This window comes from Canis lupus, chromosome 36 (genome assembly GCF_003254725.2).
Source record: "Canis lupus dingo isolate Sandy chromosome 36, ASM325472v2, whole genome shotgun sequence".
Lineage (NCBI taxonomy): Eukaryota > Metazoa > Chordata > Mammalia > Carnivora > Canidae > Canis > Canis lupus.
In genome coordinates, this window is record NC_064278.1 from 23,577,069 (window position 1) to 23,598,281 (window position 21,213).

The 21,213-nt window shown below is 35.1% G+C and overlaps 1 protein-coding gene across 11 annotated transcripts in view; it reads right to left on the reverse strand.

Moving 5' to 3' along the window:
* CWC22 (CWC22 spliceosome associated protein homolog) overlaps window positions 1-21,213 on the reverse strand; it is a 59,311-nt gene that overhangs the window by 27,050 nt on the left and 11,048 nt on the right. For 7 of the 11 annotated variants that reach the window (XM_035696406.2, XM_025460373.3, XM_049106369.1 and 4 more), the window contains 6 exons: window positions 14,039-14,178; window positions 9,639-9,706; window positions 7,730-7,840; window positions 5,051-5,296; window positions 1,642-1,770; window positions 356-524 (listed from right to left, as the gene is read on the reverse strand). In XM_035696406.2, the coding sequence (XP_035552299.1) occupies window positions 356-524; window positions 1,642-1,770; window positions 5,051-5,296; window positions 7,730-7,840; window positions 9,639-9,706; window positions 14,039-14,065 (750 nt within the window). In that variant the 5' untranslated portion in view covers window positions 14,066-14,178. The other 4 variants (XM_035696402.2, XM_049106371.1, XM_025460379.3 and 1 more) reach the window with 4 other exon arrangements.

A 21,213-nucleotide genomic window follows, 5' to 3' on the forward strand; every position in this document is an offset into this window, starting at 1 on the left:
GGTTAATCTATAAACTAAAACGAATTTTCATTTAATCACTAAATCTATAGCTTACTTACACGCTATTTAAAATATGTAGCACACAAGGATAATTTTTTTCTTACGAGAAAGTTACAAGATAAAAACTATTACAAGCAAAATAGTGGCATTTCTGGCTAAATAATTATAATTGTACAGTTACAGCCATCATTTTTTAGCTCATCATTAGTAGCTAATATATTTAATGGAACAAAAAAATGTTCTGCAGTTTTTAAAAAGAATTCCTATGTAGAAATCAACACTGTTTATCATTATTGATACAAGATTATTAGTCTGTCCCTATGTGGCAGTTGATTTACAAGCCCATCAGATTTACCTTATCATTTCTTCGATAGCCTTTTCGGAAATTAAGAATTAACCTCTTGAGAATTAATTCTCCGATCTGTGGAAATTTTGAGTTTATAATTGCCACTAATGCTGCATAAACATGAGTGAAGATTGGAGAAGCACTCTGTGCTTGCAAAACAGATCTGGATAGCAGGCCTCTGTTTAAAAAAAAAAAAAAAAAAAAAGGAGTCAACAAGGGTCCACTTCTAACTTATTTTGAAATGAGCATGGTTCTATATGCATTTGACAGGAGGAGAGAAGCAAAGTGAGCTAACTGAAGAGTTATTTCTAGCAATGTAATGACACATACTTATTGGACTACCAAAAGGCAGGAAAACAGCGTCTTAATAGTTATTGTTTAGCTTTGACAAATGAATCAACAGAGTAGAAAATGAGAAAAGAAAACTGAGCTTATACATTGTGAGACCTGAGGCAACCCATATAGCTTCTGCTGCTTTCTGACTAAAATGGGAGAGAGCTCTACCAACCTACCTTTGAGGACAGTAGCTGCCTCTTGGTCAACTTTCTATATCCCCACGTTACATCTTACTTTATATGCCCCCTCACTAATGTGTTGGGGATGATAAATCAGTCATGTGAAATGACAGAGGAAAACATCCCTCAGATTCTAATATATATTTCTATTTCTGGATACTTTTAAAATCACAACCACTTAAAACTATACAGCATGATTGTCATTCCCTTTCGCTTTTCTAAAATTTATTACTGAGCTTTCTCATTTCTTTTATATTCTCTTTACTTTAATTAGAAATTTATATATATATATTTCATTATTCTTTATGAGTTTAAATTATTGGAAGTATTCAGTAAACAAATGTCTGCACAAAAATGAGTATGTGACATCAAACCTTTCCAAGAGCAAAAACTACAATTTCTAACAGTGAAGTACAAGTTATTTGTTAGTAGCTTACATTTTTTACAAGAACTGCATTTTATTTTTTTTAATTTTTATTTATTTATGATAGTCACACAGAGAGAGAGAGAGAGAGAGAGGCAGAGACACAGGCAGAGGGAGAAGCAGGCTCCATGCACCAGGAACCCGACGTGGGATTTGATCCCGGGTCTCCAGGATAGGGCCCTGGGCCAAAGGCAGGCGCCAAACCGCTGCGCCACCCAGGGATCCCAAGAACTGCATTTTAAATAATCATGCTCAATTACTACTGAAGTAGAACAAATCAATGATTATTAGTCACGTAGCTATTATGCTCATTTGAAAAATTGTTACATAAACACTATAAATCAGCTGATGCTTACCTTCCTCTAACTATATTTTCCTGAAGAAGTTCTTGAATAATAATACCTATGTTAGAAATGTTGACTTTATTGATAAGACCATTGATTGACTTCTTTAGGGCCTCCCAGCTCATCCTCTGGTACGCTAAGCTAAAAAGAATTGATTTTAATAAAGATGAAAACTTAGTTAACAATTACAATAACCAGAGAGTATAATAAGAACATAAAACTTAGATTTCCTTTGTTTTTAACATTATCTTCACAAAATGACCTCAAAGTGCAGCAAAATATATGAACTGTATTAATACCTAAACCTGTATTTAATGTTCTGTACATATACTCATCTACAGATCACTTCTCTTTAGTAACATAATAAAATTATATAAGGATATGTAAGAATGTTTTATTCTTATGTCTATGTATATTGCAAATTATAACATTCATTAGATTCAATACATACTTCTTTTACATTATAACACCTCATTTAGTTAAAATTGTCTTTAAATATTTTAAAATGACCATTTAAAAAAAATTTGTAATATGAAATATCCAAATACAAACCATAAAAAGATTTTTTTCTTATATCTTTTCTCACAAAAGTATGACACAAAATTAAATATTTTAAACTGTAAAGAAATGGTAAGAATTATAGGAAAAGGGAAAGTCACATGGAAATCATGGGACCGAAAGTCTCTTGTACTTTTTTTTTTTAAGATTTTATTTACTCATGAGAGACACAGACAGAGAGGCAGAGACACAGGCAGAGGGAGAAGCAGGCTCCATGCAGGGAGCCCGATATGGGACTTGATCCCGGGACTCCAGGATCACGCTCTGGACCGAAGGCAGGTGCTAAACCGCTGAGCCACCCAGGGATCCCCAAGACTGTTGCATTTTAAAGAACCTCTCCTTTAGGCAGTAGTCCCACATCTGTATGGGTTGTTTTTTTAACTTAGATCTTAGGTAAATAATTTAGCCTAGATGGGTTTGTTTAGGTTGAACTTAGTAACACCTAAGGTCTTTTAAGGATCTATAGTTCATATGTTTGTTTGGTTTTTTTTATGGTTTTTATATTTATTTCTCTGTGGAGTATGATTTCAGTTGCAGAAAATCTTTTCTTTCTTCCTTATATTTCTCTAGCAGTCTAGTGAAGCTGAAGGACTTTTTAGAATAACATATATATAAATATGTAAGATTACAAAGGATACCAATCTTATTCAAATAGTTTTCAAAGCATGAGGAGAAAAAAGTTTGATATAATATACTATGTGTTTCTTAACACATTAAATGACAAGAAGTGGTGGCAGGCCTAATAACTTAATTTCCAAGTAGCATGGTCATAAAGAATATTTGCAGTGAATAGTCTTAATACCACGATCTAGTGCCTACATTCCTGAGAGAAATGCTAAATTTTAGAGATAAGTAAAAATAAGGCAGCAATTTTTTTCTTTCCATTTACATTCATGGATTGCCTAAATTCTACTTATTGACCTTCTGAAGGTCTGTAGGTTAAGAATCCTTGTTCTGGAGCAGTATTCCAAGGGAGAGGTGGTGAGAGCAGTCTGCCCTAGTGGGGAAGAGTATTTTATCACTGACATTGTTCTCAGCAGACACTAAGGGCAAAAAGCAGACTGACTTGCAGTTAAAATTATATTGTTTTTAAATTCCCTATAGATCATGTACTCCTGCATCTGAGGTGGGTGCAACACTTCCAGAAACCCTCAACCTTAACCTTTTGGTATGCTTCTATTTGAGAAATAAAGATCAATGGCTTAACAACTACCCTAAATAATAAGATTGCTGATACATAATCACAATCTCTATTAAACTTCGGTTAAAAATATATATATAATCAAGTACAATTGTACTTCCTAATTAAGAAGTCTACAATTTCCCTGACCTAGTATCTACTAAAAGCAGTCTATAGACTTTTCTTAAGAGACTTCTACTTATCCTTGTCCCTTTTACAAACATGAGCAAATTTAAATTATATATAAAATTATCTCTGAGGAATCTGTGTAAAATCACATATACCGGGGACTCTTCTCCACCCATTTTATTTATAAGGTAGTAAGACTTGACTTACTAACAATGTTTCTGGTCTTTTCAATTAGGATTGTTTTGGCCTGGTTTGGAGACAATGACCCTTTCATTAATGCCGCCCCTCCTGCCTTCTCCTAAGAGCTCATGAAGCTCCTACTAACCAAGAATCCATCTCAAATCCCTTCTAAGCATAACACTGCAGGCATCACTTTCATGCACTGGAATAGGACACATACGGAGAAACTTACTAATTAGTTTTAAATTTAATGTTATCTAATGTCCCTTTCTAGCTCATAAATTTTAAAAATTTTATTTCAAATATTCATACTTCATATAAATATGAAGAAACATTTCTACTTCAAGCTAATTCACGAAGTAAATTTAGATTTCATTTATATAAGAGTCTCAACTACTTTCAAGTTGCCATTAAAATATCTATGAAAAATGTGGGAATATTCTTTCTCACTTGGAAATATTTTTCTTAAAGTGTAGCTTACCTTCTATCCCAATCCTTTTATTACCCAACTGGCAACTGAGTGACCATTTCAATCTTGGACCATACTTATTGTAATTATCCTCTCATTCCACTAGAGAAAAAGGTCTTGAAAACTTAGCTATACTTTCATACATAGCTCCTCTCATCTCAATTACCTTGAAAAGGAAGCGAAGGTATTTTGAGGGTGAATGTTCATATATGAATTTTGATGGACTTAAATTACAGTCTAGGATGGTACAGCCTACAAAAGTATATAGTAGAGAAAATTCAACTTCATTTCATAGTCAAGTTCACTTCATAGATTAGTATAGGGGTTGGCAAACTACATCCATGACCCAAATGCAGCCCACAGCCCGTTTTTGTAAATAAAACTTCAATGGGACAGAGCTACACTCATTTGTTTACATATTATCTAAGGCTGTATTCATTACTACAGCAGAGTCGAGTCTCCGCAACAGAGAACACCGCACAACCCTACAATATTTATTGTCTGTCTTTTTACAGAAAAAATTAGCCATCTCCTGGTTTGGTACAATTGGAAAGATTGACTTTAATTCTAAAATTATCAATAATACTCTTGATCATCTATGAAAAATGGACACTACTAAAAGGCATGTATACAACTTTAAAAGGAATAGCTTGAAAATAATAAAAATAAAACATCTTTATTCAAATCTTTTTGACTTATTCATGCAAAAAAATAAAGAAGTTGAGCTATGTCAGGGCAAGCAGAGTTCCAAAAGAGCTATGGAATAAAGAAGAGAAATCTAATTTGAAGTCTCTACCACTAGGGACTAATGATACAAACTGAATAGCCAAGGTTAATTCAGACCATAGTTGACTTTTTTTCAATCAGGGTATCATTGCCTTGTGTACTTAGTGATATTGACATGCCTGTTTTTATCTGTAATCTGCTCTTGCATCATCCTGAGCTTTGCAGGAGGAATATATGCTCCCCCTGTACGAGTAAGAAGAGGATCCAGCTCATCTTTCTTCTTCTTTGCAGTAGGTTCATCCTGAGTAGAGGAAGTCTGGGTTACTGATGGTTCTGGGCTTCTTCTCCCAGGAGTTGGGGATTTCCGCGACCTTTTACGATCCGTATCTCTTTCTCTTTCTCTCCGTTTTTCTCGGTCCCTACTTCTGGGAGAAAAGGCAATATAAATTACATTCTTAAATAAGCTGCATACCAAATGAGTGAGGCCATTTGCAGGCCACAAATTCAGACAAGGGAATGTGGTTTGGAATGATGAGGAAGTGCTTCATAGTAAAAATGTAACTTAAACCAGGGCTATAAGGTTTGACAGAATTTATACTGGGGCAAGGGTGGGAAGGTGGAAGAGGAAGGCAGGCATTCTGCAACTAGTGGAAAACAGAATAACTACTAAAAAGTGAGCAGGGCTGTTCAAGCTAATAAGCAGTATAGTCAGGAAACAAAAATTATGTATAATGGTAGTTGAGTTCGAGTCAGACTGTGAGATATTAAAAGCCAAGCAAAAGACTAAGTTTTTTATAATGGAGTTGATAGGGAATCATTAATAGTTTGAGTGTGATAGTGAGTGACATGAAAACAGTGTTTTTTTAAATTTTTTTATTTTTTATTTTTTTATTTTTATTTTTATTTTTTTGAAAACAGTGTTTTAAGAAGATAATTTAGCCCGCGATGTACACGATAAGCTATATAAAGAAACCAGAGTTTATCTCCTATAATGGCAACCTAGGAGTAAAAATGACCTAAAAAACTGTAATGTCTGAAATTATTTCTTGATAGAACTGGCATTTAAAATCCTAGAATATCAGAAGCATCTGGTTATTTGAGACAATGTGAAAAAAAAAATCAACTATTTTCTAGCTATAACTCTTCCCTAATATTGTAGGAGAATATCCTTTCTTAAGCTAACATTTTAAAAACAATCAAGGTCTTATTTTCTGAAACAATCAAGAACAGGGAAAAGTAAATTCTTGCTTTTGTGCTATCTTTCCTGAAAGAAGAGTTTGTCCACTTAGCTGTACATAGTAATACAACTTACAAAGAGAGAAACACAATCACCTAGCCACCGAGATTCAGAGGAGCTTTTTTGAAACTTAACTATACCATTGTATTCATGAAGACAGAGTGAACAAAAGGGAAAAAAGTGGTTCCAAATAGACATCCCAATTAGTCACAAAGGCAGGTCCACTGAAATCTAGGCACTGATTTGCAACTGAGTTGCTTCTTATAGTATGTTCCAAGAGAGGAACTACAGCAGGGATTTACTATCTTTGGTTAGGATTCTTCTGAGAAATACTAGGTAAGACTGTTAGCTGGCTGATAAAATTGCATCTTTACAATTTCCCTGTTTGTTCCTTTAGAGTGCAGAAGTAATAGAGGCTTCTTCAAGTCTAAAAAGAAATATTTCTTTTCCAGTGCTTTCACACTTTTAGCTTTTATTTTCTACATAGTACACAGCCTGCTCACTTCACAGAGTGACTGTATGGATCAAATGAGACTTATCTATATACATAGGACCCAAAACAGTTACAATGAAATAATAGAGATTATAGAAGAAAAAAATAGGCCTTGGAGTCAAAATTGAGTTCAAATCCCACTTTCATTGTCTACCAGATAGGCAACTGCAACCTCAGGTAAGTTACGTAATCACTTCAAACCCACTTTTTAAAAATTTGTAAATTGTGAAAGATAGTATCTAGTTTGTAAGAGTTTTAACAGCATTTGAGAAAAACTGCAGATTGCCTAGTTCACCAATTATGGTGGCAGTATTTGGTTCTTATGAGGGGTCATTACAGTGATGGAAGATGAGCCTGGCATTTGGAGGTTAATTTAAGCTAACATTTTAGTTTTGGGTATATATTAGAAAGTAAGTAGTGAGAAGAAAATTTAGGCTGCAGATATTAAATAATGAGATTAGCTCCAAACTACTGAGGAATTTTATAAACATTTTAGTGGGGGTATAGTCTTGGTAGGCATGGAGTGGCTAATACGAGGGAGGCATCAAAAGGATACAGACCTTTGTGAACAATTTTATGGAAGACACATTTTTGAAACTGAATGACTACCAGGGTGGGTAGTCAAATTCTCCAAGGCTCAAAAAAGAATAATTTGTGTTTAGATAAAAACTAGATTGGTAACTTAATTTTCAGTGTCCCAGTGCCAACACATAGGAAGTAAATCTCGAGCATTCTACATCTTATAAACAACTTTCATTCAGTAAAGAATCTCAAAAACTCACATTGCCAACTCCTCATGCAGTACAGTACCATATAATGAATAAGAGGTTAGGCTCAATGTCAGATAGACCTGGACTTGCCACGGACATGCTTCTAAAACACAAATACATGACTTAAATCCTCTATGTCCTCTATGCCACAGTTTCTTCATCTATAAAACACACAACAGTATCTACTTCATGTATTTACTAAAATAAGGAGTTAATTCACATGAAGTACCTATTAGAAAGCGTGGCACAAGAACACGCATTTAATGCTAGTTGCTATTATTACTGTTTTCTTTTTAAGAAGTGTAAAGAATATTTAAACAAATATGATTTTTCTATAGTTAAAGTTTCCAATACTAACCGTGATTCCACACTACCATCATAAGAACGTCCTCTTCTTGAATGCTCATAGTCTGACCTGCTGTAATCAAAGTAATCTCTATCCCGTGGGGATCTTTCTTGTTCTGCATATCTAACAAAAAATAACACCAAAGTTATATGATGAAAATTACTATGTTATAAATACTTAGGAAAATCATATATTGGTAATGTTAAAGCAACTCTGACTAAACAACGTTTTATATCAAACTGGTTTTAACAAACAGCTTATTTTGTTGACACCCTTCATTTACTCTTGATTATAAAAGCCTTCAGCTTGTCCACAAAACAACCACTGGCGTTCACAAAACCAAACCTGTCATCCCGATTCATATTGTCTTAAGTAAAAGATGCATAACTGGGTATCATATACAGTTAGCATGAACAAAGCTCACCCTGCAAATGAAATGACCCCTTTTGACTAGTTGGCTCATTTTATCAAAGCAATGAACAAATGAGACCAGTGTCATTGGCTGGCCTCCGTAAAGATCAGTTTAATTCACTCCAAAAGACATCCAAAAAAAAAAAAAAAAAAAATCAGCTTTTATTCTTGAACCTGTTTTACTGAATAGCAGTGAAAAGAGATTGAAATTAGCAAACAGGATGACAGTAGAGATCTACCATTTGAACTTTATTTTTTTTTTTTTTTTTTTTTTTTTACCATTTGAACTTTAAATATCCATAAAGTCAGAGAATCTTAAGAGAAGTTAAATAGGTACACACATAATATAATAATATACATAGTATATTAGTATAGTAATATACATAGTAATTTATAGTTTATATACAGTTAACTTTTTAACTGTGAGTTTGAATTGTGGGGGTTCGAATCGTTTGGGTTCACTGAATCTTTTCTAAGAGAGCAGAGTATTATAAATGTATTTTTCTCTTCCCTATGATTTTATTAATAACATTTTCTTTACTCAAGCTTACTTCATTGCAAGAACAGAGTATATAATACAGGTAACATAAAAAAATATTAGTTGACTGTTTATGTTACCAGTAAGGTTCCTGGTCAACAGCAGAATATTAGTAGTTACGCTTTTGGGGAGTTGAAAGTTATGTGCAGATTTTCAACTACGGAGGGTGTCAGCCTCTAAAGCCCAGGCTATTCAGGGGTCAACAGTACACATTACAATTAATTTATGTAACAAATAGACATACACATATACAAGTGTGTCTGTGCGTGTGAAGAGTTGTGTGTTTTTTTAAGACAGAAAGTAGGTGACTGGCAAAAGGTACTAAGCAGTTACAAATGATGACAATTAACTCAATGCCCATGAAACAAAAGTTTTTAGAGACAATAGAGTGCAATAAGAAAAAAGTACATTTGGGGTAAGGAAGCAATGAGACCACTGAAAGAAAGTTTAGAGGATGCTTCTCCTTCATAAATTATTTTTAATGGTCATAGCTCACTAAGTGAAATAACTGAAGTACTACTATAAATGACTGATGAACATTAATAGTAATATTTCTAGATCTTTTAACATAATCAAAAGATATGATAATATATAAAAAAATTCTGAAATCTATAAAGAGCTATGTAAAGGATAGTAGTAACAGTAAAAGCAGCACTTCAAAATATGATTTCAACTCACTTTTCCATTTTATAAACTTTCATTTAGTGTTTCATTTAGTATTCATTTTATAAAACTTTTATGTAGTATTTGACATGCTGAAATTATTCTCACCTCCAAAATTAGATAAAATCTAAACTTTTTACTAGAAACCCCAAAACAGTCATTTAAGAATGATTTGTCCTGAAGCTTATTCAATATTACAAAACCATCAAAAAGAAACTGTTCACCCTAAATTGAGGAACCAAAGAGTTAAATTAATTTTTTAGACTTATTAAAAATATTTAAATTGCAGGAGCACATAAAATTATTTACCTGTCTTCTGGAGAGGACGTTCTTTGATAGGAATTATAGTTTTCCCTTCTGTCATGACCAGAAGAATGCTTTCAAGGGGAAAAAAAAGGAGAGGGGGCATTTAAAAAATTACGTTAAAAACATACAGAAAATGAAACACCTCAGAAAATTGGAAGTGCTTTACAAATTATTTCAAAACTTTTTTTTTAATCATAAGAATAATTTTTTATCGAAATAGTATATAAAACAAAATTTTCAGGCCCTCCAAGGTAAATACTGTGGTAGAGGTCTGTTTTCACTGTATTTTTAACCAAAAAATATTCAAGTAGAAGAAAGTAATTCCCAAGTTTTCGATGCCACTTCGTTGATACTTTATGCCTATGTAATAAGTTTTAAATATACAGAATGTCATTTTTATAAACACTTTCTCTTGGTGAAAAACACGACTAAGGGCCAGATGTCTTCTAGCAAGAAGAGTTCACTTCTGTGGTTATATCGAAGTTTTTTATCTCCCCGAATCTACTTTGGCTTATAAAAACCACTTTAGTCGAGGTTACTAAATCTGGATAAAATAAACAGCTAGAAGAAACTGACCCTACTACAGTTATGAAAATTCATTTTTATTTTCAGGAAATACTGTTTAATGTCTGATATGTATGGCACTATGTGAGGCTCTACAGATTTGAAAACATGATTCATCAGAGAGCTCCTATGCCAAATCCTTTGAAAAATAACAGATATACAAATAAGTAGCTTCACTGTAACATGAAACTGAAGACCAATGTCACAGGAGACAGAGACATGAACCATCCAGTTTTAGAACAAATCCTAATTTAAAAATCCAAATACAGTTAAGAAGCCAAAATATTTATCTCTGTAAATAGGTAAATTTTTTATATCACTGGTGAACATTCATATTGACCAGCTTTTTTTTTTTTTAGGATTAAAATAATTTTAACTAACCTAATTATAAGAAAGGGAAAATAGCCTATTTTTTAAAAGTAACATTACCTTAAAATCTAAGAAAAAGAAAAAAATTCTGAGGAAAAGGAAATCAAATAATGAGCAACTTTTTCTGCATAATTACATGGTTGTCTCTTTAATGGGAAAAAAGAAACATTTAAAAATAGAAACTTATACTGCATAGAAATGTAAACAAGCTCCAACTTCCTCTTATTTTATGACTAACAGAAGTTTGAGTCTACCATTATCTATCATAAAGCTGACAGTCTCATTAACTATTGAATTTTTCTAATAGTATATACAAACTAGACTGATCTAATGTAGGTAAACAGGCATGTGATCCTAATTTGTAAATTATGGTAGCCGCTATCTTATACTGAATGCAACCATCTTAAAATCCTGTTTCTAACATATATAAGAGAAAGCTTTAAAAATTACTTCACTTAGCAACATCATGAAGTAAAATTATTTAATATGTAGGGCATAGGTATCCATGAAACTTGACATCAAGATCTCAAATCAGATATGGAGCACAAAATTCATTCGATTCATGGCAACACCAAACATAGTATTTACTGATCATTTATTATAAGGCAACCTTTCCTGTGTAGATAGTCCAGAGAATATAAGATAGGAAAAACCCTCAAGGAACTTTTGATTTTATGGTAGAAAGGTGGCTGTGAAGATTTCCACAATTAAATAAATCAGATTATATATTCTTGAGAGAGCAACAGAGAAAAAGGGAAGAAAAAGGAGGAAGAATTGGAAGAGGAGAGGAAGGAGCTGGGGGACAGAGAACAAAACTGCAGTCTACTTTTTCTTTTACAAGGCACAGCAATTATTTTGATTACATTAGGGAGAAGGCCTCAGTTCTGTACTAATGATTTCTAACACATCTCCGCAACATCTGTTGTAAGCAAGGGGGGAAAACCAAAAATATTGAAGTCGTGAATCAGGATTTTGTAAATATGATTAAGTTAACGTGAGTGGCACACAAAGAAGTGCTAACAGGACATCCTGAGTAGGGAACAAAAACTGAATACTGAGGGATCACTGTGGGGAGAGGGGGATTTGAACTGGGCTTTGGTAGATGAACAGGATTTCACTGAGGGAAAAAAATCATTTGGAAATGTCATCCAAATAATAACCTGAATTTTCCTATTTCCTTTACCATAGAGTTCAGATTATGAGTCAGAGTGGTGTTGAAAATAATATACTGTCAAAATTACCTTTAAAAATCCTCTTAAAAATTAAATAAATAAAAATTCTCTAAGCTGTTCATTAGGCAAAAACAAATGTTTACACCATGTGGTTACCTATAATTTCTAACAATATACAGACAGCAAGCAGTATGAGAAGGTAAGTGGAGCAGGGAGCCTGAGTCCAGACCTCTGAGTATCCATTAGGCTCAGGGAACCAGTCTTTAAAAGTAAGGAGTAGAAGGGCTGGAACAAGAAGGAAACTTGATTCTTGACAGCTAAGGAAATTGCTAGTAAGGCTCAACGGAAAAAACGAGGGATCCTCAGCTGAACCCTCCCGAACCTAGCAGACCAGTCCTCAGAACATCAAGGGGGAAGACCTGAGCTTCACCTGAGGTAAAAATGGGCCCCACCAGCTAGAAGGCCTGCCTGTGGCTAACAGGATGGAGAAAGGGAGGCCAACTGGACAGAACTGGCAGAGAGAGCTGAGCTCCTCTGCCTGAAGGGCATGCTGACTGGTGATGCCCACTCCTAGGCTGGGGGGAAGCCACTGAGGACCCACTGGGACTACAGCAGGTAAAGGTGGAGAAGCACAGTACAAGAAGAGCAGGAAGAGGATTCTGAAATGACTCAACACTTCTCTCTGTGTAAAAAGTATCCAGCTACATCTGAGTGCTCGTCTCCTCTGGCTCAATCAACGGCCAGTTCCACACAGGTTTCCTCTTTCCTTATGGCCCCAGCTCTTAGCACAGTCTGCTACCTACTAGGCCCGCAATAAGGTAACTGCTTAAGTGCCTTTGGACCAAAGAGTACAAGTCCCAAAGAGGCAGATTTCAGAACAATATATCTACTGACAGATGGTTCTAGCTTGAGACAGTGAGCAACTCCCAAAAGAGATACGCAAGCAGGGGCTGGGGGTCTACCAAGCCTTATACTCGACAGTATCACAATTGCCAGAATTTAGAAGAGATGGCAGCTGAGCCTGCCTCAGTCTGTAAGTCTACCAGTTCAGTTTATTAAACACTGACCAGGCACCAGGCCTAGCACCTGCTGTCTACTGTTAAGCTCAGTCTACTGGTTCTCTTTAAAGAAGGAAGTTTAGGGGTAAAGAGCTGGTGGAGGATAAAGGAAGGGAGCAGTGCCTAGATTTGGAATTAAATAAAAATACACCTTCCCCTTCACAGACTCCAAGACCCACAGAGTGATATGTCTGCTTGTAGATCTGTGCAGTTGAAAAGAAGTGGAATGGTGTGCTCTCCTGCAATGTCCACTGATAGGAAGAGGAACAGTTCTGAAAGTAGTCGGAGTTACTGCTTCCTTTTCTGCTCTGACTGCACATCTACTATTTTGCTTTTCTTATAATAATGCCTCAGTCACACTAGACTCTTTGTCTTTATATACTTGCTGTTCCCTCTGCCTGGCATACTCTTCTAGTTATTTGCATGGCTAACTTACTCATATCCTCAAGTGTCTGCTCAAATGGCTACCTTTTCAGTGGCCCTCCCTATCAAAAATTCCAGTCTTCAATGCTAATGATCAACCTTACCGTATTTCCTTTGTCTGCAGCATGAGTCTAGCTATTAACACTGTACCATACCATATAAATTATTTATGGAGTAAGTTCATCATTTATTTTGTCTTCTCCCACTAGAATGCAAACTCCATGAGACCAAGGATTTCTGTTTTGTTCACCATTTTACCTAAAGTGTTTAGAAGTCACTGGGACATAGTAAGAATTTGGTGAATATTTGTTCAACAAATGAGTGTATAATGTCTAAAAGACAGCATAAAGAGCTTGTTTATGCATATAAAATATCCAATGAAAGGTGCACTTGTACATGGACATGCAGAAATTATGATTAACTGAGGAAGGACATACTTGTCTTCCATTTCATGCTCACTCAGGAAACTATGCTCTTTAAGAAGAATCGTGGAATTCCCTGCCTGTTACTTATTTTTCTTTTGCATGTGCTCATTCACATGTACTTTCTTGATTTGTGCAATGATACATATATGTGCATACATGCACATGGACACACACACGAACACACACATCCTGTAGGTTCTCTCACTTGTCCTCTTGCACACTATTGCTTCCATCTGACCACTTATGTACATTTAAAAATGAGTAAGTTAGATATTTGTATGATGCCACCCTACTGTTGTGTTCTAATGTCCTAATTCTATAAATACATTTTTTGATTAAAGGGCAGGTAACTGATTACAAATAATTTATAATTACAAATTTCAAACACTTACTTTTATCTGAGCCACACTACTTTTCATTTTCTGTTAACAGTTGATCTGAAAAATCAAAAACTCCTTAACTTGGTCCAAATAACAGGTACCAAATGGTATGAATTCCTTGACAGTTTACCTTTTCTGTCTGCAAATGTCACCTGGAAGGTATACCAAAGAAAGCTTTGTTAACACTGATAAAATATATGTGAAATAACAACATATTATTTATACACAATGAACATCTGACCATCTTATTTTTAATTAGTAGATACGTATAGTCAATAATTAAATAAAAATTTTAAAAATCCTTAAAGAGTTCCATATAACAATGTATAAAGAACACATTCATAGAAAAGACTCTGAATGAGAGCAAATAATAAGGGCTTATTAATAAGCACCATAAGGTATTTTAATCTAATGAATGAGAACAAAAATTAATTTGATAACTGATGTTAGATAACCTTATTCAAATTGTTTTTCATGAGGGAGACCTATACCTATGTCATAAAACAGTACTGTGATATTGTAAAATTCAAGTGAAGAGAAGAAATGATACAAGATAAAGTCTATATAAACTGAGTATAAAATAACATGTTTCTATACAAACTAAGAACAAAATATCCAATGTTCTTGTAATAATGATCACTCAGAAATAAATATGCTATGCAGAGAAATATAAGGTGTTAAATTAAAATAATCAAATTTTAACATAATCTATCAAAAGGCACATAGCTTCAGATATATGCAGGTGTGAGAACTAAGCATTTGGCTCAGAAGAAACCTAGTCACCAACATTAAATGCTAAACCTTTTTTCAATATCCATCTATTACATTTTAGGAATTTTTGAAAAAATGTTAAATTGCTAGTTACGGTAACACAGAACTACCATTTGAGTACTTAATTGTAACTACATATCTAAATGGTTTATGGTTTGGTGTAAGGTAATGAAATCACAAAAAGTAAATGAAATAGAGTAAGAGAATTAAAAGAGGTAGAGAATACAGAGAAAGAATTTTGCCCAGTAACAAAATAATTGACGATGATTAGGAAAATTGTTAAACTTTAATGCCAGAAAGGATTATAGACTAGTCCAATTCCTTTTTAAAGATAAAAATCGTGAAGGTCAGATAAGTCATTTCAATGTCTTAATATACTACCAGTTAGTGGTGGACCCATAACTAGAATATTAGCCTAAGGATACCCAATTAAATTTCTTTCCACTAGACCACACACACAAATAATCTTGACAGTATAAAGTGACATACAGCTACTATCATTTAATGCAGATAGGGATGTATGCAAATCATTAAGTCAAGAAATGTTTCTATTACAGCAGTTAGCATGGTATCAGTGTTATTAAAAGCAATATATAGGAGATTATTTACAAACAATCTATAAAAGACAATCGCAATCTAAAGCACATTAACACTTTTGTATTTGTACCTGCAGTTAGACTAACATGCCTCTAGGGGACTCCTAGCAGGGAGACAGCCAGAAGAGAGGAGTCCTAGGTGCCCAAATCTCTGATCACCTCTGAACCAACACATGTACAAAACAGAGTACTGTGAAGGATCAAACAAGTGAACTGTGATATGAGCAGCTACCTAAGAGACAGAGCTTGCAATTTAAGTCTAATCAAGTTAATTGCCTAAAAAGTCACCATTCAGAGGAATGAAACAGAATCTACAGTCTTAATATAACAGTAACAATGCCCAGAATACAATTAAAAATAACTGAGCAGAAAACTGGTCCAATCCTAAGAAAAAAGACAATCAAAGGAGATTAACATTGAGATGGCCCAGGTGTTAGAATTGGCATACATGGTTTTTATTTCTTTTTTTTTAGGTTATTTATTTATTTATTCATGAGAGACACAGAAAGAGAGAAGTAGGCTCCCTGTGGGGAGCCCAATGTGCGACTTGATCCCAGGACCTCAGGATCACGACCTGAGCCAAAGAGCTCAATCACTGAGGCACCCAGGTGCCCAGGCAATAAGGTGTTTAAAGGATATTTAAAAGTGAAAAGGAAAACATGCTTGCAAGGTAATAAAAATAGGAAAGTTCAGCAAAAACAAACAAAAATGAACAATTAAGAAAAAGAAAGTAGAACCAAACAGCTTTAGAAGCAGAAAATATATGAAGTGAAAAATTAACTGGTTAGACTTAAAGCAAAATGGAGATAAAAGAAAGTTAATGAATGTGAAGTAAGATCAACAGCAATTAACCAATCTAAAATCAGAGAGACAAAAAGTATTAATGAACAGTATCAGGGACATGTGGGACAATATCAAAAGACTTGATATATGTGTAATCAAAACCCAAGAAGAGAAAAAAAATGAATAGAAAAAGATATTTCAAGAAATAGCCAAATTTCCCTCATATTCGGCAAAAGGTATAAATTTACAGATTCATGAAGCTCAGAGAATTCTAGGTAGCCTAAATATAAAGAAAACCATGCCTATGCACACAGTCATACACATGTTCAATAGTCAAACTGCTAAAAATCAAAGAGAAAATCCTGAGAAAAGCAAGAGGGAAAACAAAAAACAAAAAACCCCACAAAACAATACGCTACATACGGGGAAATAACCATTCAAATTACTGCTGACTTCTCATCAGAAACTAAGGAGACCAGAAGATAATCTCTAAAGTGCTGATAGATAAAAACACTCACTCTAGAATTCCAGCAAAAAGAATCTTGAGAATGAAAATAAAGACATTTACTGATTAAGACAAACAAAAGACAACTAAGAGAAAGAGAATGTATCACTAGCAGACCTGTACTATGAGAAATGCTAGAGTTCTCAGGCTGTAGGGAAATGATACCAGATGGAGACTTGAGAAAGGATGAAGAACACTGGAAATGGTAACTTTCTCAGGAAGTATAAAAGACTACTTTTTCTTTCACTGAAAACACATAGGTCTGTTTAAAGCAAAAATTAACATCTGGAGGGGTTATAGTGTAGGTAGATGGACTATACGTGATAGGTAGCGTATAGGAGGAGGAGTTAATATAGGCCTATGTGGAGGTTCCTCAAAAAGTTAAAAATAGATCTGCCCTATGACCCAGCAATTGCACTGCTGGGGATTTACCCCAAAGATACAGATGCAATGAAACGCCGGGACACCTGCACCCCGATGTTTCTAGCAGCAATGGCCACAATAGCCAAACTGTAGAAGGAGCCTCGGTGTCCATCGACAGATGATGGATAAAGCAGCTGTGGTCTATGTATACAATGGAATATTCCTCAGCCATTAGAAATGGCAAATACCCACCATTTGCTTCGACATAGATGGAACTGGAGGGTATTATGCTGAGTGAAATAAGTCAATTGGAGAAGGACAAACATTATATGGTCTCATTCATTTGGGGAATATAAAAAATAGTGAAAGGGAATAAAGGGGAAAGGAGAAAATGTGAGTGGGAAATATCAGAGAAGGAGACAGAACATGAGAGACTCCTAACTCTGGGAAACAAACAAGGGGTGGTAGAAAGGGATGTGGGTGGGAGTGACTGGGTGACAGGCACTGTGGGGGGCACTTGATGGGATGAGCACTGGGTGTTATTCTATATGTTGGCAAATTGAAGACCAATAAAAAATAAATTAAAAAAAAAATGACCAGCATGCACCCAGAAAAAAAAAAAAATAAGAATTAAAAAAATAAATAAAAATAAAAAATAAAATAAGCCTATGTGATCTAAGGTCTCTAAATTTTCTGTGAAGTGGTAGTTAATACCAATTCTAAGAATCCTGTGGTAAGTTAAGGATACATATTGTGTTCCCTAGAGCAGTGGCTAAAAAAAGTAATGTAAAAGAATATAGCTAAAAAGTCTGTAGATAAAATGTAATTTAAAAAACATTTACGTAATTTAAAAGGACAAGATAGAAGGAACAAAGGAACAAAAAACAAGGGACAAAAAAAAAAAAAGATGGCAGACCTAAATCTAACTCTGCTAATTACATCAAATATTAATGAACAAACCTTTTTTTTTATTATTTTAAGATTTCATTTATTTATTCATGAGAGAGACAGAGAGAGAGAGAGAGAGAGAGAGAGAGAGAGAGAGAGGCAGAGACACAGGCAGAGGGAGAAGCAGGCTCCATGCAGGGAGCCCAACATGGGACTCGATCCTGAGTCTCCAGTATCACGCCCTGGGCTGAAGGCAGTGCTAAACCACTGAGCCACCCAGGGCTGCCCCATCAAAACTGTTTAATAGAAGCTGCTTCTCCCTCCTCTCAGGTGGATGTAATCCTGAAGGCACGAACTTGTCTCGGATAAGTTTTAGGCCTCATGTGCCTTCTCAACAAGATGACTTTGTGCCATAATATACAAATTACATGACTCTTTTTTTTTTTTACATGACTCTTTTCAAGGTTGTTTTTATAGCTATAAATGTATAGAGCCATAAAATTCAAAATTTTACTCAATTTACTTATGTTTAAAGGTAATGGTATTGTTTTTTACTCCTATTAGCACAACTAGCATATCATTTTTTTTTAATTTTTTTTTTATTTTTTTTATTTATTTATGATAGTCACAGAGAGAGAGAGGCAGTGACACAGGCAGAGAGAGAAGCAGGCTCCATGCACCAGGAGCCCGACGTGGGATTCGATCCCGAGTCTCCAGGATCGCGCCCTGGGCCAAAGGCAGGCGCCAAACCGCTGTGCCACCCAGGGATCCCACAACCAGCATATCATTTCTAACAAATCCTTATCATCTGTATCACCCAGTATTAGTTATATATACGATGATTCAAAACCAAATAATATTCACTACACTTCTAATTATTTTGCTAGACATCTTTCTAGGTGCTGGGTAGACAACAGTGAACAACCATAACAAAATCCCCTGTCCACATGGAGCTTATATTCTAGTTACAAAAAGTAAATTTATATTGATAAGCACTAAGCCACTCAAGTAAAAGTGGCTTATTGGGCTTTTTCTTCTTCTTTTTTTTTGTACATGCCAGTTTCAGATCATTACTTAATGTGAAACTGGTTTCCTAAGTCATTATGTTATATTAAATCATAAACACTTGTGTGATAGAAGTACTAGTACCTATATGGGGCCTTACCTGACTTACTACATCAGGTGTGTGCTGGGAGGTGGAGGGGTGCCCAGGCATTCTGGTTCTATGAAACGATCCCCAAGGTATTTCCAATATCCAACTCTTCCCCAGGTTTCCTCAGCTTTCTAACTGGATAAGAAATCTTGGTTGGGTCTCAATTTGTCATAAACCATGTACTACTTAGATAAAATACAGAGACTTCGTTCCCTACCTCCTTATAATGAAGTACTTGGTCATAAATCATTTGGAAGGGGACATACACATTCCAAATATATTAATCCTTACTAACTCACTGGTAAGAAGCATATATATGCATGCAAAAGAATATCAGTATCAGTGATTTTTAAATCTGAGAAATTCTGGGCACAATTCATAGGGAGAGCTTCTCCCTGGTTATCCGCATGGACTGCCACAGCACAGGTTCTTTGGGAATCTAAGGTATATGCCATAATTAAAGTAACATTACCTACTGCAACATGGGCACAAACACAATCTAAGCACTGAAATGGAGTCATCCAGATGACAAAATGTTTATAAAATGCTTTTAATATTCTTAAAATGAAGGGGCCCCTGGGTGGCTCCGTATTTGATCCTTTGTTTTTTTTAAAGATTTTATTTATTTATTCATGAGACAGAGAGAGAGAGAGAAAGAAGCAGAGACACAGGCAGAGGGAAAAGCAAGCTCCCTGCAGGGAGCCCGATGTGGGACTCGATCCCAGGATCCTGGGGTCACGCCCTGAGCCAAAGGCAGACACTCAACCTCTGAGCCACCCAAGGGTCCCGAGCATCTGCCTTTGGGGTTCAGGGAATGATCCCAGGGTACTGTCAGTGTCTTTTATTTGTTCTTACTTTCAGGATAATCAGTAACTAAGTCCTTATAAAACTGATACTATATTATACCTCCATGGAGGATTCCACTCTCTTCTGTTCTAATATTATCATATAAACTAATCAGTTACTTATTGTCTACAGGAGTTTCTGCTTCCCTACGTTCAGCTAAAAACCCCTTCTATAAACTAACATTAAGAATTGAATTGTACAGAAGAAACCTCAAAAGAAATCTGTGAAAGACTCTACCCAACACTGTTTACTATTTACAGGAAATAACCTGATGGATACCGCTGCCACTGCTGCCATCATTACAACCACACATCACCGGTCACTGATTTCCAGGACTTTTTGGGTCCAGGAGCAGAAAACTGCAAACTACTTCTGCCCAAGGCTATCAGAATAAGGCTCTCCTTCCCTTGATGCTAGAAATGACTTCTTTACTTATTTTTGTTTTTTATCCTCTTGGTTATGTATGTGTTCCCTCTCCGTTGGTTGATGCTTCTAAATCTGTACAATGGAACTTTCTGCATTGATGGAAAGGTTCATATTCTCCGCTGTCTGTGGCCACTTCATTAACACAACAGCTACTGGCCACATGTAACTATTGAGCACTTCAAGTGTGCTTAGTGGATTTGAGAAAATTAATATAACATTATAACTAAGTGGACACATATTGGACAACATAAATGATTACTAGACATTTAGGCCTTTTAATGATGGTACTTCAAGATCCTCGTCCTTGACAATCTCTAGATATGGTGTTAATTCTTCAGATACTGACAAAGCAAAATAACTCAGTCCCAACTAACAGGGAAAGTCATTTGGTTATTTTCTAAGAAAGGTTCACATTATGGGAAATAAAGGATAATTTAATAGTCCTGGTCCTAGAGTTTGCCAATGTTGCAATCACCAATGTGAGATCTCCAGAGTTTTAAATGCAGCACAGCCACCATGATGCCAAGTGATCATTTAACATAAATAGCAAGAAAAACTGATACTAGAGATACTACGACAATCACAAACTCGACACATGATCATGACCCACTAAACAACAGTACTCTAGAAGATAATGGCCTATTCTGCAACTCAGGCTGAGTAACCAGGGGTATTAATAAATTTAAAAATAACCCTAATGACAGCTGTGAAGGGAGCAACTGACAAATGAAACATAAACCACTACTTGTAAAAGGGATTCCACTAATTTGCAAAACAGAATTATTATACCAGTTTAAGTCACAATATACTTATCATGGATTAGCAAGGTCACATTCTTATCTCCTGTTACTTTACA